The following is a 23,300-nucleotide window of genomic DNA, read 5'->3' on the forward strand; positions in this document are numbered from 1 at the left end:
CAGATAGTCTTAGATTTCATATCACACCTAGATAATATGGGGTGTTTTTCACATCACACCTGCATAGCTTTGCTCTTTGCTGTCCACTGTCCTTAAGGAAGTAAGGAAATATTTTAAATGAGAACCCAATTCCTCTGGGTTGGGTGCCTCAAAATACCTCAGTTCTCAGCCCATAGCCTGGAAACTTCTGTCAGACGTGAGCAGGGAGTGAGGGGATAGTTGTAACGCAGCATGTGAATTGACTTGGCCACGAGTTTTACCTTCCCAGGGCCGAAGGGATACAGATGCATATAGGCGCCTGGAGGAAGGGCTGTTCTGCCCGGACAACGCAGCCCCCGCGAGTGCCGGCTGCCCGGGGATGGCGGCACTGCCCCGGGCTGCCGAGACAACCCAGCCCAGGAAACTTTTCACCCCCGCACCTGCTGGTGGGAGCATGTTCGTGCTCCCAAGCGGGACTGCAGGCAGCGCTTACCGCCCATCGGAGCCGGCCAGGAGCAAAGCTGAGTTCTTCCCTTGTGCCGGCGCCGAGGAGCAGCCCGGCCTCCAGGGGCAGAACGTGCCGGCAGCTCTGACACTGTCCCGCCATGGCTCTGGGACCCCCTGTCCCAAAGACACGGCGCCCCGCCGCCATCTTGCTAACGGCGCCGCTCCGCGGTGCGGGGCCGGGCTGTGTGGTGCCCTCTGCCCGCCACGGTGAGGGGCCGGGCTGTGTGGTGCCCTCTGCCCGCCACGGTGAGGGGCCGGGCTGTGTGGTGCCCTCTGCCCGCCACGGTGAGGGGCCGGGCGTCGCGGAGCCCCGGCTCGCCATGGCGGGGCGCCGGACGCTGTGGAGCTGGTCCGTGCAGCTCGTGGCGCTGCCCTCAGCGGCTGGCTGGTCAGGTGGAACGCTGCAGCCGTTCAACAGCCCCTACAGGAGACCTACAGAGCCGCCGCCGTGGAAGGGGTGGAGCGGCACCATGGAGGAGGAGGAGAAGGAGGAGAAGGGGACGAGACTCTTCACGGGCGGCAGCAGCAGCCTGGGAGGTGAGCGGCGCTCCAGCGGCAGCAGCGCTCTGGGGCCGGGGGGTCTCTGCCCCCGCGCCTTCCTGTGAGCAGGGGGGAACGGGACCGAGCCGGGCGACGGCTCCCGCCCCATACCCGTCCGGAGGGCAGGCACTGCCCGGGCTGCCGCCGTCAGAGCCCGGCTGGCGGCCGGAGGAGCGGAGCACCTGCTCCGAGCGCGGCAGCGGGGCTCTCCAGACACACGCACGGTACCGGGGCCCCGCCGGTGAGTGTGGGGGGACCGAGCCGAGCCGCTGCGGGAGCGGTGGGAGCGGGGTAGAGCAGGCGCGGGCATCCGCTCGGAAAAGTTCGCGGGTGGGCGGGCGAGGTGTGTGGGGCCGGCTCCCGGCCGGGGAGAGCGGCACAGCCCGGCTGCCCACAGAGCTCGGCAGCTCCCGGCCGGGGAGAGCGGCACAGCCCGGCTGCCCACAGAGCTCGGCGTGGGCCCCTGCCCCGCTCCCTGCCTGCCGCCCCGGCTGGGCACAGACCCCGGCGGGCGCCAGCTCCAAAACCAGCTGCGACCGGGGGATCCTTTCGCACCGGCGAAAGAAACCCTGCAAGGAATAAAGTCCTGCTTTCGCTCCCAGCGCAAGGCTTCCGTTCCCGTCAATTCACAGTAAAACACGCTGCAGCAGCGCTGGGAAAGAAACAAGTTATATAATCGCAAAAAAAAAAAAAAAAAAGAATCCGCTTCATAGTGTCGGCAGCTTGGAGAATGTTTCCTTTTGAAGAGGAGGCACGAACAGATGTTTCTGTTCCAATTGTATAGTGCGAAGTGGAGGATATTAAGGAGGTCATTTAATGTAATTAGTGCAGTCAAATAATCTCAATGATCGTCAATTATCTCTAGCTAGCAAGGGTTTGGGGAAAGTGTTTGTTGACTGCATGCAGTAAAATTCATGAACTTATGCAGAAATGTTTTTTCTGGTGACGATTATGATTTCTTCCATTTGCTAAATGGCGATTATGAAGCAAGTTTTTAGTTTTAAAGGCAAGTACTATTTGTACTTAAGTATTTTTTTCTTTAATTCTCAAACTGCCCCGACTAAAGTGGCATCAAAATTAAAGATAATAACAGGAAAACCACTTCCGTTTTCATGCAAAAAAACCTTTGAAAAGAGTATTTTTTATTCATAGTAGAGGCTGTATCAGTTAAGAAAGTAGGAAGCTTATCTTACTTTGTAGATAACGTTTTGAGGAAGACAAGAATATTATTCTTTTTACTTATTAATTCAATAATTATTGCAACAGTGGCTTTCAAAATACCTCTAGTTATGTCAAACTGAAATGCCTATTATAAAAAACAGTGGGAATTTTTAGTACCTGGAGGTTGGAAAGCCCTGTTTGATTTAGTTATGGATGATGGAGAGTTGTTATTGGGAGAGGAGGGAAGTAAGGGATGACAGTGAAACTGTTCAAATATAAATAACAGTTATTCAGCTTCTGCTTGGCCTCAAATCAAAAGAGATGTGAAGCCTTTTTAAGAGGAAGCAATCCACTATTATAATTTTATTCACTTGCATTATCTAAGTAGATTTGAGGAATAACCAGGAGAAAAATGCTATTTCCTCAGCCTTTATAAGCTCAAGATTGAACCAAAACTGTTAATTCTTCATTCAGAAATAGCTTTTAGATTCTTTCCAGCAAAAAAGAAAGCAATTATTTTGTCTACGATGAGAAAAACAGAAATATTGCTATATTAATTAGTGTCTTTATATGGAACACCTGCAGTGAAATGAGTTTTGCTTTTTGTCACATCTATGAATCCTTTCCTGATCTCCCTTTAATTTTTTTCAGTCTATTGCTTGAACTTTATAGGTTGCAGTGTGAGCCCTACTTCGAATACATTCAGAGCCAGGACCATGGAAAATCACTTGATTGCCTTGTACCTAAAGATTTGAGCAAAAAGGATTTTTCTGTAAACTAAATGTTGCACTTAGTTTAAATATTCTTAGAAAATCTAGGAAAGAAGTTATGTGTTATATACACTTGGCATGTAACTTCTTGGTGTTTAGCAGCTGTGCAAGGAATGGATGGTTTGGGTTTTAATAGCCTACAACTGTGCCCAAGCAGATAAACCTGGCAAAGCTGTTCAGGAAAGAGAGCTGGGCATTGCCAGCTGACACTGTGAAAACACTGCTGCCATCATACTCCTGCTGTGAAAAACAAAGTTTCATAAGATGTGTGAGTGAAAAATTGGGTGTTAAAGAATTTCTGCCAGGAGTTTCTTCTTCTGTAAGACCTGTTCACTGTGGTTGGAGCTGGAAGTCCTACTGCCTGGTGAGTAAGGCTTATGATATGACAACAGGTTTTATTGCTCAAAATATTTGGAAATGTTTTTGTCGTGCTTTGGACTGGTCTTTGTAGGAAGGTGTCAGTGATATTCAGCTGTTTCTGATAAGAATGTGGCAGTAGCAAGGTGTTTGTGTGTCTGCTTGGATGTGTTTACATGAAACACTTTGTCTCCTTAAAACACCTAGGTATTTAGGATGGTGCCTTGAAAATTAGTAGATGGCTCATGTTTGTGTTGGAATTATGCCTTGGCTCTTTCATAAGAAGAAAAACCCAAACCACACAACTTCTAGTATTAACACTTCTGTTGTTGACTAACAATCAAAGCACTTTGCATTTCGTTTAGAGTAGTGAAGACATTGTAATCTAGAGTTGTGGGGATGGAATCAAAGGCCCTTTATATATGGGGAAAAAGGGTGTAATGAAAAACACTTATGTATCATGATGTTTCCATTTTCCTTCTGGATTGATGTTTTGCTGTGTCTCTGCACTGTTTCTTGGAATTTCTCCTTAAAATGGGTGTGTTCCAGTTAAAGAACTATAAGGATGCTGTATTGGATGTGTTTTCTAACTTTCTGGTATCAAGTTTGGATGTTCAAAACTTTTGTTATTTGGAAAGGCTGGTGACCTTTTGGCTTAATTTGTTTTAAAGTTGGCCTTTGAACAGATGCATTGAAGAAAAGCATCTATTTCAATTTTAAAAAATCACTTCCTTATCTTACCCAACCTGGTAATTATTCAATTGGATTTCAATAAATTTGAATTCAAATGTTATAAATAGTTCTGTAAAATCCATATATGTATGGGGTGTATGTAAATACATAGAGGGAGAGGAAGAATGTTGTTAGGACAAGCAAAAGTTGATTTTATATTGAAAATCAAGAATAGAAATAATTTAGGGAAGTATTTTCATGTTGCAGAGAAATTACACTGGCCCAAATGTACCTGGACCTTGAACTGAAAAGAGGGAATCAAAATAGACAAGCCTTTAACAATGAATATAAACAAAATTTTATGACTGTCTATTAACTTAAAAATAAAATGGAGTTCTTGGGTGTTGCTGCACTTCCTGGACAACAGAGGTTTTATGGAGTTGTAAAGGATTATTCTTGGTGTGAGTCTAGAGGAAGTTTGCATAGGTGTTTGTTCCTTTCTGGCATGGGGAGACAAGGAAAAAGAAAATTAATAGGCTTAGTAAATGAGGCGGAGATAGCAATTGCACACATAAAAGTTCTGGAGTGGATGATAAATGAACTTTAGATCCTACTTTGCCGTGTGGATCCTATGCATCAAAGCTTTAACGTGATTTCTGTTCGTTTTTATAGAAACACTTCTTACATTGCCTCTCTAACCACATGCTACAAAGGACATCAGTTTTCTCCCACAGCATGTTGAAGTGGAGCCTTAATTTCATTACATGTAATAGCATTTGGGTTTAGTCATATCTAATTGACATTAAGATGGTAGATAGAAAACCTTTACCCTTAGGAGGGAGTGTGAGCTTGTAATACTTTAAAACTTTTTTTTAGTTAAGAAAAACATATACTAACAGCTTCAATGGCATCTTAACTTAAAATGCAAACTCCATGATGTAGAGGCTGTTAACACACAGGGGTGGCTAAAGTGTGTTTTTAAATGCTCAACTTCAAAGTTTGACAATCTTTTCTAACAGTAAACCCCATCCTGGCAAGGTGTGCCTCTGTCATTAACTGGGGTCACATCAGTAACCAGCTGAAACTCATGAACTGCTCGTTTGCATAAATAGTTACACCAGTGCAGCTGGTGCCAGAACGTTAAAGTTGAGCTCTGGATCCTATAGCTGGCTTGGTACAAGTTTTATGTTTGCTCTTTTGGAAAAGCTTGATGGAGATCTAAGTATGAAGGGCCATCCGTGGACATTGTAGTTGCTGTTGGAATTCATGACCTACCTGTACAGCTGTGTGCATATGCCATCTACATTTATTTTTCTGTTGATTTAAAAATTGTCTGTATCTGATTTGTGACCTGGGTATTGTCTTGTGTAGCATAACACAGCTGTAATGCACAAACCTTGCTGCTGTGTGTCAGCCTCAGTCCTGCAGAGCAGGTAAGAAAACTTTGATTCCAGCTCTTGTTCTTTCAACATTCTTGCCTATAAATTAACTAGTCTTATGAAACTAGTTGTTTAGGGAGAGCAAAGGAAAGCAATTTCCTTTCTGGTGTAGGGAGATTTGACTCCAGCTTCCCTTTGGTGACTGCTTCAGCAATAGCACAGAATTACACTGCTCTTGTGCTTAATCATAATGATAGTCTAGGCTGCTCTTTCAGATGTGATGGCCACAAGCCAACTCTTGGGTTCTTTTATTCAAGACTGCAGTAAAAGATGAGGGTAGAGAGGAAAAGAATTTCTTTTAACGGCCTATATCGCTAAAGAAATGAGCTCTTGAGTCTGTCATCTCTGTTCTGCTGCATGTCCCCTGTGGACAGCTACTGTCATATCAGGGATCACAACCTAAACAGGATAGACATGTAACAAAAATCTTCTCTCATATTATCTACAGATCATAGACATGTTTGGGGACTACAGAATGCTCATATTGGACGGGGACAGTCAGCTGGGGCACCTGGAAACAAAGGGGAAATATTTATGTATTGTCCCAGATCCAGGATCTTTATTCAGTTGACACAGTGCCCGCAGCTGGTCAGATTGAACCCAGCCTTTAGAAATGGTTGGCTCCAGGGACTGCTGATGGGCCTGACTCTAAAGCCCATTTGCATTTGTATCCAGAGGCATGTAAAGGTGTAGCTGATAGGCATGAATAACTTTCTGTTGGTTTAGTTCCCCTAATGAATACCAGCAAAATAGAGGTGGGATGTGTAGTAATGGGAGTGGGCTGCCTTGTGGGTGGTAGGTTGCTATTGAATGTGCTTGGTTATAATATGAAACATTACTGTCTAAGCAGGTAAATGGAGAGTTGCAGCATCATCAGTACTAAGTGTAAATGAAACCTTGGAAGAGAATAGATTGAAAATGAAAGGGTAGGAGGAATTGTTCAACCTAACTTGGTGGTATGTGTAACTGAGCCACACAGTGAATTCTAAATGGAGGGTATTTAATTAATTATTTTTTCTAGGCCAGTGCTGACATAAGTAGTTTTTGTTTACAATATATTCCTGTTCTCACCCTTCCCTGTCCTAACCAGTTTGTTGGTATAAACACTTGCATGGTTGCTCCATGATGCAGGTGAAAATTAAGTGCTTCTCTAGGGATGGTAAGGTAAGAAGTGACTATCAGCTAGATTAGTTTCTTAAACAAGTTCACCATGTGGACAAAACTATTTGTTTTGGCAAGTGAGTAGTGGGAACAGAAATGGATTGGCTCATGGTAGTAGCTGCTTAAGTAATACAGCTGCTAAAGAATAAGCCTAACAACAGATGACCGTGGGTGGATGTCTCACCTTTTTTTTATTTGTAATCTTATTTTTCTCCATGATGTCTAAATAAAACTTTGCTTTGTTTTACTGCTGATCCTCAAAGGTAGATAAGAATGATAAAGGACTTATTCTAATTCCATGAGGCTGTTTATGGAGAGAGCTATTCCTTTTTCTGTTATCAACTCCTTTATTCATCTTTCTTGAATAGTACACAAGGACAGTGTAGAGATTTGTTGAATGAAAATTTTGGCAACACTTTTTGTTGCTAAGGATTTTTAATGTGATTCAAACAATATAAGTATTCACAGATCAGCTGATGCAAGCTTGAGGGATCTTTGTGTGAAATCCTAATAACAAGAGCATCTGGAATAATTGCTGGTGCAACTGCTGTGCAGTGATAAAATAGGTATAGTGAAAGAAAACTTCAAGATGTGTAGGAGTATACAGTTCACAGAAAGCTCAGGTTCTTGTTCTGGTGAGTCTACAATTGTAAGATGGAACAACTTGAAGTACTGCACAATAAAAGTTTAAATGCATTCAGAATTTTCCAGTCTCAAACTGTTCGTTAATTAAAGCAGCCAATTTCAGAGCTGAAGGGAAAATAAAAGCAGAGCCAAAACTTAGCTGGCAGTCATTTGATAGTAAAGCTTGTGGGAGCCAATTACTTACATGGTCCCTAGCGTTTGCAAATACCTTTCCCTCTAACTGAAACAATTTTTTGGTTTTTTTTGTTTCAAGCCAAAATGCCTGGATTTTTGCAGTCATTTCATGTATAATGAAAGAAAACTTCAGAGTTGTGTAGCTGTATATGGAGAAAGCTCAGAGTCTTGTTTTGGTAAGGCTGCAGTGGTGTGAGTTTGCTGGGAATTATGTGCTATCTCTCCTAGGTGATCATTAGTGCAGCCTAGTTCTGGATGTAGTTTACACAGAGAGACAGTGATTAAAAATGAACCAAACCCTTTACTTCAAAAAAGCAGAGAAATTCAAGGTATTTAGGAGGCTATGGAATGTTTACCAGGCAATTGTAAAGTTTTGGGGAAGTTGTTGTGTTCTGGTAAACCATAGCCTCATAGTAATTCTTAAACTGTCAGGCCTGTGGATTTGTTACATAAGGACCACATTTCTGTGTAGCAAAGAAGGGTAAGTCTGTTTGGCTTTGTAGCATGTTGTGCTTGGCTCTGTGATTAGTAGGGGAACTACATCCATTGCTTTATGGAGCAGCAGATCTTAGCAGAGACTGAGTGGAAAAGGTGAAGACAAGAAATTTTATGGCCACGTTCAAGTAATTTGTTTAAAAGACCTTTAAAAAGAAAAACTATAATGGCAGAGTTCTTCTTGTAATGTTGTTGTATCCTTTTGCAAACCTTATTTTGAAACAGAGCATTAAAATATTTAGCTAAATTTTTGTTATTTTCCTAAATAAACACAAGGCTCAAAGCCAAAATATTTGTATCCAAGTCTTCAGTTATATAAGCAATGCTAAAATAAACCATTTACCCAAAGCTTGTTCTCCTAAGGGCCATATCCTGTTGTAAGCCAATGTAAGCCAGTTTAGTGGGATGTCAGACATGGATCTTCCATGCCATGTCTTGCCAGATCTACAACTTCACTCTTCCTTTGTGGATTACGAGGAATGCCTTAGTATTTGATGTTGGAAAACCTGATCTGTGAGCTCAGCATTTTGATTCATGTTAAACTTTGTCTTATTCATCAGCCTGCTCTGTGTTCTTTCCCTCTGTCTAGAACACCTTCTGGCCTTGTGGATTTGGATGACTAATGGTCTTCTTTAGGAGTTTGTATGTTCCTGGTTCATTTCCTCTTCTGAATTCAGTTGAAAGAGCAAAGCACGTCTGAGGACAGAGAGAGGGGGGTGATTGCCTTGTGTCTCTCCTGAGCCCCTCTTACAAATATTGTCGATGCACTTGCCCTCTCTTGGGGTAAGTTGCCTCATCCTGAAGGAAGGGTTCCATTTGCCAGGAAGGCTGTTTAATGGTTTTAAGTGGAATAGTAGTTTTTCTTTATGCTTAAAAGTATAAAAAGATTTTGTGTAGAACTTTACATAACAATAAACATTCACCAGGGATGTGATCCCTTCCCTCTGTCCCTCCTAAGTGACCAGAACTCTGTTCCAGTTTGATTTTTGCATCTCTACGAGCTATGAGCTATGGCAGCTCATAATTTTTGCTGCGATTAAAGTAGTTTTTCAAGTGCCAAACTATTATTTTTGGGTAGAAAGAATTTAAGGAAGCTGGCAGAAAAACCAACTGATTTCTGATTGGGTATTTGCTAGTATTTAAAGTATACCTGCTAAATCTCCTTATCTGTAGAGACTTTCTTTTGCAAAAGCATAAGAATCTCCTTGGGCTTATAATTGGTTGCGTTTTATTTTAAGCTAATGATTTCTGGCTTTCAAGAAATTATCATCTTGCTCTTCTGTATAACAAAACTACGTCATGAATATTGTAGGATATATTTAATAAATTTAAGTGGAACAGAAACTATCTGGCAAGACTGATACTTCAAAGGAACCTACAGTTCATCAAGAATACTTTAACTGATTGTAAATCTGTCCCCTTCTTATGCATGTAAAAGGTTTAAAGTATTCTCTGAGCACTGAGGTCTTTTATCCCTTCAGTTGCTTATGGAATACTAATGAAAGTAATGTATGTGCATCATGTGGAAAATATGTTGGCAGACAGACAGATACCTGCAGTGCCTTAAATGCTTTGGCATTGTCTTTGTTTAATCAGCATAGTTGATCCCTGCTTCCCTTAGGGGTTTATACTTTCAGAAAAAGATCAAAGGTTTATATGAAGGTTTAAGCAAAAGTAAAATTCACCTATTTTAGAGATGAATGAATAGATAAAGAGAAGCTTAAAAATAAAACTTTAGGCACCCTAGTCTCTAATATAAAATGTCTTGTAGGAACAATAATTATGGTAGTTATATGTATTTTAAAAATCAGATGTCTGAGATGTTAAGAGAATCATTTCCTGGAATTAAGTACCTATCTGATTAAACTTTGGTGATCTGTTTTCATGATTCTTTCTAAAAGAGTAGCTGTCTTATGCTGTGTCTGTGTGCTTTGCTAAATTAATAAACTGACTTGGCATTGAAAATGCTCTTTGAGGAATGTAAAAGACAACCCAAACCCAACTCTTAAGTTAAAGTAACAGTTAAAATATTCAGTGCCATCTTTTGGGTATTCTGTCTGCCTTTTTGTGGCACTGATTCCTTGTGTTACCATTTACGTCTGCTTAAAATGCTATAGAGCAAGTTGAGTGTTTCATTGAAGGCTGATTCTGGGAAATGTGTAGTGGAATAGAGGAAAAAAAGCCTAGAAATAGCAACAGTTAAATTAAAATTATAATGGTAATGCTAAACAGGAAATATGTTAGAGGAGTGGTTTCAGTAAAACTGCAGGGAAATGGGAGTACAAAGCAATTACATAAAATAAGATTGTAACCGGGGTAAAAAAAATTCTATCAGCCATGTTTTCTGCCTGCTGTTCATGCTTTTTTATTAGAAATGAATTTTGATGTGTTAGTATTTTATCTCTACTATATAGCACAATAATGGTTATTTTGTTAAGAAAATGTCACAATATTTATCAATTGTCATATTATTTGCAGCTGATACCATACTTAGTATTTAGTTGTCAGCTGCTATTGAAATAGCAGAAATGGACTCTGCATTTGAAGTTGGAGCATCATCAGCAGATGCATTTGGGTTCAGTTTGCTGACACGTGTGTAATATCTTCACTGAAATGTTGCAGTGAACAATATATTTAATTTTCCCTGTAACTGAGCTTATGGGGGCAGAGTGAGTTATGTGATTTCTAGGAAAACTGAGCTTTAATTCTGTTCTCTCACAATGTTGTTTGCATGGACTGCCTTGCCTACATCAGCCCAGGGCTTCTGAGTGTACAGCTGGAGTCTGAGTATTTGAGTTAGTGAAACAGTGGATAGGACAAAACTCTGTCTATCTACTAGATGTGGTGGAGAATTTTCCACAGGATGAACTTTACAATTTGTTATTAAAAATTATTCCTGCAGCTAAGCTGTAAATAGTGCTGTGTGTTCATTACTAGTTGTCTTCCAGTTTTAATTAGGTAGAATTTGTAAATGCCAGAAAGTTGCGCACTCATTAAAACAGTCACCATTTTTTTGAAGCTAACAGAGCAGTGTATTTACTTTCAACATTTCAGTTGAAAGTAAACATAGAAATTGAAGCATTTAGATTCAATTTAATTGCTTTGGCAACTCTGAAATAAAATAGGGCTATTTGGTTTTTCTGCCTTGGGTGTAATTCGATTATATTTGTAAAGTCTGCAACACCAAAGTGCAGTTTGGAATAAGAGACTCTGACTACTGAGTTGGTAGTTTTATAAGAATTGTACCAGAATCATGACTTCATAGAAATAAGTTTTTCTCAGTTATTTTCTCACTTTTCTAAATTTCACGATGGAATTAAGAGTGAATGTTGCAGCTGTGATTTAAAATATTTCAATTTCCTGTGGCCTTTCACCAGTCAGTTCAGTTCAATGTGTATCAAAATTGTATTTGAAAGAGTTATTTACCTTTATAGTAATAAACTTCTTGTTTGTTTTAGACAAAATAGGAACAGTGCCAAATATCTTTTGTGTTCTGAGTTTCCTGCATGTGTGTTGGTATAAGTGTTAGTAATTCTACACAAGACTGCAGTTTTTACCACAAAACCAAGTCACTATATAGGCAAATCCTAAGGTATGGTATAGTTCCAGTGCCTCTTGCACAGACTTGCAGGATTGTGTTACATCAGGCACCAAATGTCATAAGTTTCAGGAGGAATGACTATTCTTCCAAAATGTAAATTAAGGAACCCTTCCCCCTCACTTTTGCAGCTGGTAGATAATAGTGTTAGTATCTGAAGCTGTGCATTCCAGGGAGTAAAATTCAGCCTGAACTACAAAGAGCCCTCATGTCTGCTTGTCACAGCATGTTTTGGAAGTCTTTTGTGTAACAGTGACTGTTTTAAAAGCATATTTTGTTGATTAAAAAAAATACAGTAGATCATTAAACAGGAAAGGCGGGCTTGTTCCTAATGTGTGTGAGAACGTTCAGTCTTATGAATGTTGATGCTAGACCAAGAAAATACTGATTAATATCAAATTTGGTTTAGCTCTCCTGAAAAAGGTATGGATAAGAACACAGATGAAGAGCAGCCTTCAACTGCCTGTAACCAGTACCCTAAGGAAGCAGTGAAGAAACGTCAGAATTCGGGTCGAGGCTCCGGGGGCAATGATTCTTCCAGAACCTTCAGAAAAAGCTTCAGGCTGGACTACAGATTAGAAGAGGATGTAACTAAATCAAAGAGGGGCAAAGATGGGAGATTTGTCAACCCATGGCCAACATGGAAATCACCAACCTTACCCAACATTTTGAAATGGTCCTTCATGGAAAAAAATAACAGCAATGTGCCACGTTCAAAGCAGGTGAATACTTCCATGTTTTACTTTTGTGATTACGACTGCTTTTACCTCTGCTCTAATCAATAAAATAGGACAGTTTCTAACTAATTCTCATTAGGCATCTTCTGGAGACTTTTTTAAGTCTTACTTTTCGGATTTTGTTGACATTTTATTCTTTTCAGTTGGTAGGTTAGTACTTTCTACCTCTTGAATTTTTGTCTCCTTGTTAGTTCCACATGCTTTAATTTATACAGCTCTGTTTATATTTATAAAAACAAAAAAAATTGCCCCCCTAGCTCAGTCATAAACCACTTACAGCCATTCCTTTTTAATAGGTGTTGCCTTATGAAGCATACTATTAACTTAATTTGTGTTGCATGAAATAGCTTATTTCATGACATATCCAGTTTTTAAAATTTTGCTTTTTTACCTGATGGCAATTTAATGCATATGTTGCATCTCTTGCATGAAAATGTAATAGTTTCTGTCACCTACTTATGAAAATACTTACAAATTTGTTTTTTTCATGTTTCAGTACACCAGGAGAAAAAATTGCATATGTTAAAACTAACCTGAGCAAGTATTTGTATTGAAACACTTAAAGTGCAGTGCCAGTTTACTGGGTAGCACTGTTGTCTCTTGTTGGTGAAATGCTTTTGTCAGGTATTGTATGTAAAGAAGGAGACAGGAGAAGCTTCTTTCCCATGAAGAGTAATGGGCACTAGAAAGCCATGGGTTATCTTTATGGTCACAGTAGGTATGAAGATGAGTAGTTTTTGGCAGAATTACTTCTCAGTGCATTTCTGATGTTGACTGTACTTCAGAAAAGCTGTGCTGAAGGGTGCACAACCAAGGACAGTATTTGTGAACAAGCAGGTGTTAATAATGCTTTTAAGCATGCAGGAAGGTATGCACAAGCTATAAATCTCACAGCCAGTATTTAGCAAAGAGCTTTCCATTTTGTCTTACCTGATCTACCTGTGAAGGAAGGAATTCTATCAGTTTTATGGACAGGAAAGCCATGTTAGGCATTAATGCATGATGGTTTGGGGATGTTTAAGGAACAAATAATTATTGGCTGTAATTTAATAATAAATAATTTGACTTTAAAAGAACAACAGCAAACTTGTGTCAGTCTTGAGATCCTGTCCAGCAAATTTGGGGTCTTCCTTGTGATGACAATGGTTGCATTAGTGTGTACAGCTTTCTGGACAGTGTGCTGGCCACATTTCCATGAAATGCACACCTGTAAGTTTTCAGTTGCCTTTGACAGCTGCCCTCCTTGGTTTGTGTAGAACATGCTTCGTGTCTTCCCAGTGCCAGTGAGAAACCTGGGTAGTGACTGAGGTCCCTTGAAGGCAATGCTGAGGTGCACTGTGGAGTGCAGAGCATGCAGCACTCTGATGGGGTGCAGAACTGCAGCACTCCCCTTTAATTTACACTTTGTCCCTACAATAAAGGATGATCACAAAGAAATCTACAAGGCACCAGTTGAAAAGCCAAAAAGCCATCTCTCTGACCCAGCTGGGATTAATCATGGGCTAATTTTATTTTTTGCATAGGAGATCTTTTAATTAGGTGCTTGCAATTATTCACAAGTTTGGTGAAGTAAATCAGAAACATAAAAACCTAGATAAGGATCAATTAAATGCTCTTCTGGAGTCCTCAGCCATTTTGATGCTTGTTTCAACCAGTTTTCTTCCACCTCTACATCAGCCTGTGAAGTGCATCTGAGCTTGTTTAAAATTCAAACTAAGGACTCCATACTTTATTTATTGCTGCTAGATGTCACATCCTCTGAGCCAGATTCCTGCTTCAGTTTCCACACTGAGTGAGCCTAGTGATGCCCTGCTATGCTGGGCAGGTTCAGTTTATCTGTACCAAGTGCTTTGGGTATGTAAAAATGAGCATATTATCCAGGATATGTGCTTGTGCTTCACTGTGGAAAAGCTGTATGTATTATAATCATGCCTACACAATGAGCCTATATCATCATCCAGAATGCATGGATTTCTTGTATTTTCATTACCGGCTTTATTAATAACTTTGTTCGGTGCTGTTGGAGGATCTTTCATTATTAGTTGTTGGATCAGCAGTTTAGATTGTTCTCATTTCTGTAAATCCTGTGGTATTCCAGTATGCACTAAGCACCAAAAATCCCAAGCTAATCAGTTAGTCTTACCAAAGCCTGTCATGTGTTTTTTCTTGCTTTGCATTAGGAGGGCAAGAGGAACGGGGAGGGGGAGGGGACACAGCAGGAGGAATTTTTTGTATTATTTGAGTAATGAAGACAAGACAGTATTAAGCACATTTTACTTCTGTTGGTAGCTGATTTGACATAATTGCTGTATTTAAAAAAATCTGTTATAATTCTTCTAGTTTCAATATTTTTCTGGTTAATCTGACAGAACAAAATGTATTATAGCAGGATAAAAGTTCCATAAGATACATATTTCTTTCATTATGTTGCTTTATCCTGTTGTGTGAGTTTTAAGTATTTCATGTGAAGTATACTACTTATAGAACTTGTGTTTTAGTTTGAAATCTTATGAGTTGAGTATTTCTTATTGCTTTAAGGGGATTTTAGTGTGCTTTTGTAAAATACTAAAAAAAAACCCAACTAAACAGCCCCAAACACAAATCATATGCACTGAGAAATAATGTTTTGGTGTGATTTACCATGATAGCTCAACAACATGCCTGGTTTCTGATCTCATCCTCTGAGGAATCATTGCTTGGATCAGAAGCCTGTGTATCACAAACCTGGAGAGCACAAGGTCTGTACAGATTACACTGCCTTTGTGCTCTTGGTTTGTCTTGAACTTTTGTTCATGGAATTTCATTTAAAGAGGTCAGGACAGCAGTTGTTTGGACTGTGCTCTTCTCTATCCATTTTCCTGTCTGTGTGACTTTTACAAATGCCTTTTATAGTGATTAGTTGTACCTTTAAATCAACTATTCTAAGTACTTGATGGCATCAATCCCACTGACATCCCTGTAAAGCCTTTATTAATAGTGCAGATGTGTTGCGGCTTTAGGCAGCCAAGTTCCAGTCAGCTGCTTGCTTCCACCCTCCACTGCTTGCACCCCAGGGGATTGAAAGGGGAAAAATCAGGTAACTTGTGGGTTGAGATAAGGACAGTTCAATAGGTAAAGCAAAAACTGCATGCACAAGCCAACAAAAAAATTTATTTGCATGGGCAGGCAGGTGTTCAGCCATCCCCAGGAAAGCAGGGCTGCCTCCCATATGACAGTTACCTGGGAAGATGAACACCATCCACTCTGAATGTCCCCACCTCCTCCTCTTACCCCAGATATTACTGCTGGGTGCAATGTCATATGATATGGGATATCTCTCTGATGGATTGGGGTCAGCTGTCCCAAATGTGTCCCTCCCAGCTTCTTGTGTGTCCCAGCAGCAGGCTGAGATGCTGTGGAAGCACTGCTCAGCAGTAGCTAAAACATCAGTCTGCCATCAGCACTGTTTTCAGCACAAATCCAAAACATAGCGCTGTAGGTCCTGCTGGGAAGAAAATTAACTGTACCCCACATAAAACTTCATAGAATATGTCCGAGTCCCACTTAAGGACTGATTTTTCACATCTGCCAATTGGTCAGTTCCTCATCTATTTAATATTGTTTATTAATATTGCATAATGCTAATTTAAAAAACTAATTTGTGCCAAATGTCAGCAAAAATAAGTGAATTAATTTAGTTCTGAGAAAATTCGGAGTCTGTCTCTAAAACCAGCTACTTAAAAAGAACATTTTCCATAAAAAATGTACTAATTGACCTAAATTGCATTGTGACAATTCATTAAGTTCTATATCTGAGTTTTATTTCTTTGATATAATCTGATTTGTTGACTTAACCATATGAAATTTGTTGGTTTGTCCTAATTTCCATTTTTTAGTACTATGTTAGTTTTGTGTATTTTTTTAAGTTGAAATATCACAGTATAACACTTATGTGGTTCAGATTTCTGTGGCCAATGTTGTTCCCATGCACTTAGAATGAAATAGAGGTTAGAAAAGGATGGCTTCTTTCTTGGTGAAGCAGCCATTTATCTCAGTCTAAGATTCCTACTTTTCTTGAATGAACTAAGGGGACAAATTGTACTAACCTTATATTCAGCTTTATAGAAGGTTATCTATTTCTCATTCCTGGAGACAGTAATGAAACTTCTTCAGTAAACATGTCTTGTCCATTAGCTCTCAGAAAAAGCAATTTCATGAATATTTTATTATTTACAGCAGAATTGCAGGGGGATGGAGATGTGCATGCTTTGTTTTTCCCAACATATGCCTTCCAAATCAATAAAATATTGTGGAGAAAGTAACTTCCCTGAAGCTGTCAGGACTGGTTTAGCAAGGCAACTCCTGGAGTCCTGAACTGTCACAGCATCAGCTGGACTTCTAAAGGAGCACAAGGTCAGCTCTTTATAAACTCACTAATAGTGCTAATCTGTGCTAGGCTGAGAGAATGAGAGCAGCAACCATGGCAGGCAGAGCTTGACTTGGAACCCAAAGTGCTGGGACATTTGTGATTACGAGAGAGAGGAATGTCAGGAGTCTAGAAGCTGCCCTAGCACATGAAAATTCTTCTAAAGCAAAGTGAGGAGTTCAGACCATAAATGTTTGGGAGGAGAGCCTTAGCCACATTGTGGAGATGGTCAGGAATTCTAAGACTCTTTGGTTGTTTGGTTTTCTTTAATAGTAAAACTCTTATTTATTACATATAACACTTCTGCATTAGCACTTCAACCAAACTGCAGTGAAGACCATAACTCTGGTTCAAAATGAAAGAATGAGTGGTGGTTGGGCAGTGAGTTTCAGTAGGTAATGTACAGCCATGACCTCCTCCGTGCCAGCTTGAGGATACTCACAGAGTCAAATTGGAGCCAATCAAAATGAGAGCTGGGTATTTTTTACCTCTGCATAAAGTTCAGCCAGATCAGTTTTCTGACCTGTCGTACTCAAATAGGGACTGCAAAACTTGTCAAGCTGGAATAAGAGAGGAGGTGGTGGAACCTTTTCATAACCAAGCATATCTATGTACCTTAAGGTTTATCTTAAAAGTTATTTTGTTTTTTATGAATGCTCATTAAATTCTTGGCAGGATGGGAAGGCAGAATTGTAATAGCTAACATTAGCCAAGTGAAGTTAACCTTTGTGTGCTACTTCTAGATGTAATGAGGATGGACAGAGAGAGGGCCTGATAAAAGCTAGCAGAGCTTTTGTGGAGTCTGGCTGGGGGACATGGCATTTTCTTTCATCTGTGACTTACTTGTGCTAGGACTTAAGAGGATGCATCATTGAGTTGCATAAGCTAAACTTGAGTATTTGTTAAATAACACTCTGTGTGTGTGTATGTATACATATTCTTTTTCAGGTGGAGGAATCCCTTTCTGGGATGCTGTTAGTGCCTTGCAGTGCTTTCATTGCAATGCCCTCAGACTCTATCAGGTCTCCTGGCCTGAAGGGATACTCTCTTCTCTTTCTTGACAGAGAAGTGTAAATGTTGCAAAAACCTAAAATTAAATTAGGAGGAAGTAGCTGATAAAATGGACATTAAAAAGGCATCTGGTGTGTGCTGCAGTTTTCTGCATAAAAGCATAAACAAAGTACAAGTCTTGACTGTATAGATTTGTGCCTTGTATGCAGTTTTTGTTCCGTGGCCAAGTACATTCTGAAATCTCTCATGCATATTGTGTTCTTTTTTGCCAGGAACTCGACAAAGAACTCCCAGTGTTACAACCTTACTTTGTTCAAACTCCGGAAGATGCTGGGAAGACAGGAGCTGGTATGCGAGTCACGTGGCTGGGACACGCCACCGTTCTGGTGGAAATGGATGAACTTGTATTTCTCACTGACCCAATCTTCAGCCAGAGAGCTTCCCCCACTCAGCTCTTGGGTCCCAAGCGCTTCCGAGGGCCTCCGTGCACGGTGGCGCAGCTGCCCAGGATAGACGCGGTGCTGATCAGCCACACCCACTACGATCACCTGGACTACAACAGCGTGGCCAGCCTGAACGAGCGCTTCGGGAGCGAGCTGCGCTGGTTCGTGCCCCTGGGGCTCCTGCCCTGGATGCAGAGGTGTGGCTGTGAGAATGTCATCGAACTGGATTGGTGGGAGGAGAACTGTGTCCCTGGTCACGATGCGGTAACTTTTGTCTTCACTCCTTCCCAGCATTGGTGCAAAAGGACTGTGACAGATGATAACAAGGTTCTCTGGGGCAGCTGGTCTGTCTTGGGACCTTGGAATAGGTTTTTCTTTGCAGGAGATACTGGATATTGTTTTGCTTTTGAACAAATAGGTAAAAGATTTGGACCTTTTGATCTTGCAGCCATCCCCATTGGAGCTTATGAGCCAAGGTAAGAAAATCAGAGTTTGAGCAATATATGTAAATGAAATTATGTACTGATGACAAAAAATACACCCAGAAGTTAGAACTATAGCTGTACTTTTAATAAAGTTTTTGGAGAGTTTTTTCTTCAGACTTATGGACAGCAAGGATGAATCAGCAGTCTTTCTTCCCTTAAAAGTGTAGAGTAAAAATCTGGAATTACTCTGTGCCTTTTTTTCTGAAACAGCACCATTTAATCCAGCCCATTCCAGTGTATGTCATTTGCTGCATTTTTCTCTTGCTTCAGTATTTACCCTGGTTTTGTAACTTATCTGGAGACAAGGATGACTTGCTTATAAAGTATGAAAAATCTGTTTGCTCAGGAGAGATAACTTTTCTCCTTTTGGAGAAAACATTTAGAGGATAGTACTCATATGATGCTGGAAGGAAAGAATGTATGGACAGAGAAAAAAGGATGGGAATCCAAATAGCATGGTAAAAAATTTGGTATCTCTCAAGAATTGCTAAGTTCTCTCTTCTGTTTTGCCAGTTCCTGTGGGCTATCTCTGAAGCACACACTTTTTGGTGTGTACTGCTAGCACCAAATTTTTTCAGGGATGGATTTAAAGTTTTGGCCCTAATGCCTCAGGCCACCAGTAATATGTCCTTAACCTATTGAAAATAGTGATAAGAAAATATCCTTCAAAAAGAGAGTGCAATAAATGAACTCCTGTTTCATGGGTATGTTAGTATGTGTTAGTTTCCTGATCTTGAGTGTTCTGTATGTTGTCCAGGTGTACATGCTTATGATTTTTTTGATTAGGTGAGCACATATTTCTTTTTGTACTTTGCAATGGCAGTGAAGGAGAAATCTTGCACTGGATTAGGTGACACAAAAAAGTGCTTCTTTTTCTTGGTAGGTGGTTTATGAAATACCAGCATGTGGATCCTGAAGAAGCAGTAAGAATCCATATTGATGTTCAAGCGAAGAAGTCTGTAGCAATTCATTGGGGGACCTTTGCTTTAGCAAATGAGGTAAATTGCAACACTAAGCATGAGTTCAGATTTTCAAGGACTAGACAGTCATTAGTGAAGCTTTGCTTGTGCAGTTTAGCCTGCATATCTGTAAATGTAAACTTAAAATGTGAACTTTGTAAGAGTGAAAATTGTTACTCTATATACTGCTGTTCAAAACAATGCTTAACTTTTCATAACCAATTACATAAAATATTTCTATGGTTAAGAAAGTACAGAGTTGTTGAAGGAAATGTGGAGGATTTCTGATATTCAAATGCTGAGGAACATAACAGATGAGGACACATGCAGTATTATGCAGTGTTGTGCATTACATTATGCAGTAATACAAACAAACTGAGTGATACTACCTGCATCACTTGCAGGTAGTAAGAACTGCATGCCTGTAGGTCAAACAGTATTTATTAATTATGTCTGTCTAGCAAATATATAAACAGTATTTTTAATAGTTAATTCAAAGTTAAAACCAGAAAGGATATGAAAAAAATTGAGTTATTCTGAATTTTTGATTTTTAAAAAAATGTTTTATTCCCCTCTTCACCCCCCAAGTCCACAGATCTAGTAAGAAGGTTACCCAGATACTTCACAGCAACTGAAAGCGCAGTGAATAGGAAGTTTCTACATTTGTTTTGATATTGTCTGGTAGCTGTTTTTCAACTTTGTTTTTGCATCAGTTGCACCACTTTATCTCATCATTCATTCCCGATAGTGTGATCACCTTATCTGTCAAATGTTGTGTCCCCTCTCTGCTCCCTCCCGGCTGCTCGTGCACCTCCGTGGCAGAGCATGGAGGGAACACAGGATAGAACATTTCCTGTCCGCAGCGTTTCCAATACATTGTGTTACCATGCTCGCGGTACAAAAGTTACTGCGTATTTCGGAGCACAAAAACAGATGATTGCTCCTTGGCGGTGCCTTTGGGCAATGTAACAAAGACACCGCGGTAACTTGATGGGGAAAGCGTTCGGACGGGACGGCTGCCAGCGCGGGTTGCAGAGCAGGGAAAGCGCCGGCTGCTGGCGGCAGCGCTTCCAACGGAGGGATCTATTGCTGCCTTAAGGCACCGAGTTGGGGCTCACAAGTTGAGCCTTGCTACTTACTCTGCAGCTTAAATCAGCGTTCTTATCGTTCAAAAACTTCATTTGAAAAATATCCTCCTCCTCCCCCCGTTTTTCAGAGATTTTTTTTTCCCTTCAAAAAATGTTGTAGTGGTATATTTTCCCTCATATTATTCTCATTTCTTTCAGTATTACTTGGATCCTCCAGTTAAATTGAATGAAGCTCTTGAAAGATATGGCTTGAAAAAAGATGACTTCTTTATCTTACGCCATGGAGAATCACGGAATTTGAATACAAATGACCGGTTTGAAAACTGAAAGAGTGTCAGTTCCTTGGAAGCCCTGTTTGATCTGAACTAATGTAACAATACTAACATAATGTACACAATAGATTTTTGAGATTGGATTTCTAAATGCCAGGTTTGTCAGTTTCAGAACTAAAGCTTGCATACCGATTTCATGACAAATTTTACTAGTTACATTGTTTATGGGAAAACTTGCTCTGACGTACACCACTGATAAAAAAAAATATTTTTAAACTCTTCATCTCACCTGCTGCAGCAATAATAACTTCAGCACAGAACATATTCTTAGGATTAATGGCTGACTTGAATGATTCCATGTTAGACTATCATCTCTCACTTGTTAGTCTTCAGATTATGCCCTGTACCTTTATGTACAAGCTTCATACAGCTTCACTGTATGTTTTGTGGGGTGAAGTCTTCCAATACAGCTGTGTTGTTTAAGCACAAGCATGGTAAAATTGTTTCACTCTTCATTTTCATGTATTAATGAACCACAAAAGCTGAATTTTACATCAAAGAAATGTGCCTTTTAAAGAAAGAGATAATAGTGCATCATGGATGTGTAAAACTAACTGCTGGCCAGAATACCTGCACACTTTTATTGTTTTGTCTATGTTTTAATTTAGGTCTGAATGTGTCATTTGCAGCACATGAAGTGGAAAAACCTCTTAATGTCGCCTGTCCTTGCATTAACTCAGCCTTTTTCTAAGTACCTTTTTTTTCCCCAGTAGAAAATCTTAAGCAAGGGCTGTGGTATTTTTTCTAATAGCTTCCCTATAATTTTAAAGTTGAATGAGATTACAACATTGTTCAGTGTTATAAAATTCAGCCAAATGTGTCTGTATCAAATTGTCTTGCTCATTTACAGAATTAAAGCCTATTGTTGCCAATAAAAAGGGTTGTTATTCTCCTTCATAATTTCATTGGAAAATCATGTTTTGTTTATGATTTCTTTTGGTCTGTGGGATATTTGGTTGGGTTGGTTTGGTTTTTTTGGTTTTTTTGCTATTGCTGTACATTTTATTTTCATATCCCACAAAGATAAATATATATAAAAAGGACATATTATTTAAAGGCATGAACTTCTGGCAACTAATTACAACCAGTTACTGAGACTTCATGGTAGGAACAACTGAGGTAATCTTTTAACTATAGACAGTTATCAAAACTGGTTTAAAACTACCCTGTTATTCAGTGTTGGGGGTGTTTCAGATGAAGTCTCTTGTATTTACACAACAGCTTCAATCACAACTTGGGTGATACAATGTATATTACCTGTTTGTAATTTTGTGGAGGACACCAAGCTGCAAGAAGTTTTGAGTGCTTTGAACGACAAGTTTAGGATTAAGGTTGTTAAGAAAACAATGTGGGTTGTTTTCGTTTCCTGTTTTTATAATCATCAATAGGTTATTCTGTAAAATTATGTACTTCAGAAAGAGTGGAACTAAAATATGGAACACCTAGCTAAGCAGCCATAGAGCAGAGATACACTGAGTTACATGCATCAGAAACTAAATGTCAGTAATGACATGTTTTGTTGTGCATCTGTTAATTCACAACATTTATACCTAGAATGGTGACTGTTATGTTCTGCTTGGTGCTGATAAGATTCCACCAAGGGCGTGAGGTAGGTGATAAAAAAATGAGACATCTTTGCATAAAGGCACATTGGAAAGTCTTGCATGATTTCAAACATCTCATCAGCATTGTTCTATGAAGAAAGCATTTAAAAATAGTTCTTTCTAGACCAGAAAAAGAAAACTGAGACAACACTGTAGCAAGTTCTTGTATTTTTAGAAAAGGTCACTTGTTTATGTCACCTGTTAAAGCAACGGCTAAGAGATCAATTCTATCAAAAAGATGATACTGGAAAAACTTATTTTTAGGTTAGAGAACATGGAAAGGGACATCCAGACATCTCTGTTGTTGAGCTTAAGAAACCATATATCAGCTATACCTAGAACAGACTGGTCCTAATGTCTTGTCAGGAGAGGAGAGTGCATAAATTCTTAGTGTCTGGCCTAGTCTTTACTTAGTCAAATTCAGTAGCAGAAAACACTAAATCTACAAAAAGTTGCAAAGCATTAAGTGATAATAATGTAACTTGCTTATTACAAACTGTACAGTGTTTTAGGAGCAGTGGGAAGGAGAAAAGGAAGCTCACTGTCAATGCAGCAATTGTCAAGTTTCTGACTGGGAATCGTGCCAACTTCTATTTCTGCCTTAACTCTATTCCTGGTGAGTTAAAACTACCTACATGGATGAATTAGATATATGTAGCTTTACCCCTGTATTGATCAGAGCATGGGTGTGTCACAGTTTCAAGGTCATCTTTTTCTTGCAGTTATAGCTATTTGCAA

The 23,300-nt window shown here is 39.9% G+C and overlaps 1 protein-coding gene across 1 annotated transcript; it reads left to right on the plus strand.

Annotated features, from left to right (window-relative positions):
* The first annotated feature begins 527 nt into the window (after nucleotides 1-527).
* NAPEPLD (N-acyl phosphatidylethanolamine phospholipase D) lies at nucleotides 528-21,836 on the plus strand. Its single transcript, XM_030961023.1, is given in 6 exon segments — nucleotides 528-978; nucleotides 981-1,023; nucleotides 11,908-12,220; nucleotides 17,924-18,570; nucleotides 19,463-19,577; nucleotides 20,825-21,836. Coding segments are annotated over 6 exon segments (1,641 nt in total). The 5' UTR covers nucleotides 528-584; the 3' UTR covers nucleotides 20,954-21,836.
* Nucleotides 21,837-23,300: the final 1,464 nt, after the last annotated feature.

Source organism: Camarhynchus parvulus, chromosome 1A (assembly GCF_901933205.1).
Source record: "Camarhynchus parvulus chromosome 1A, STF_HiC, whole genome shotgun sequence".
NCBI lineage: Eukaryota > Metazoa > Chordata > Aves > Passeriformes > Thraupidae > Camarhynchus > Camarhynchus parvulus.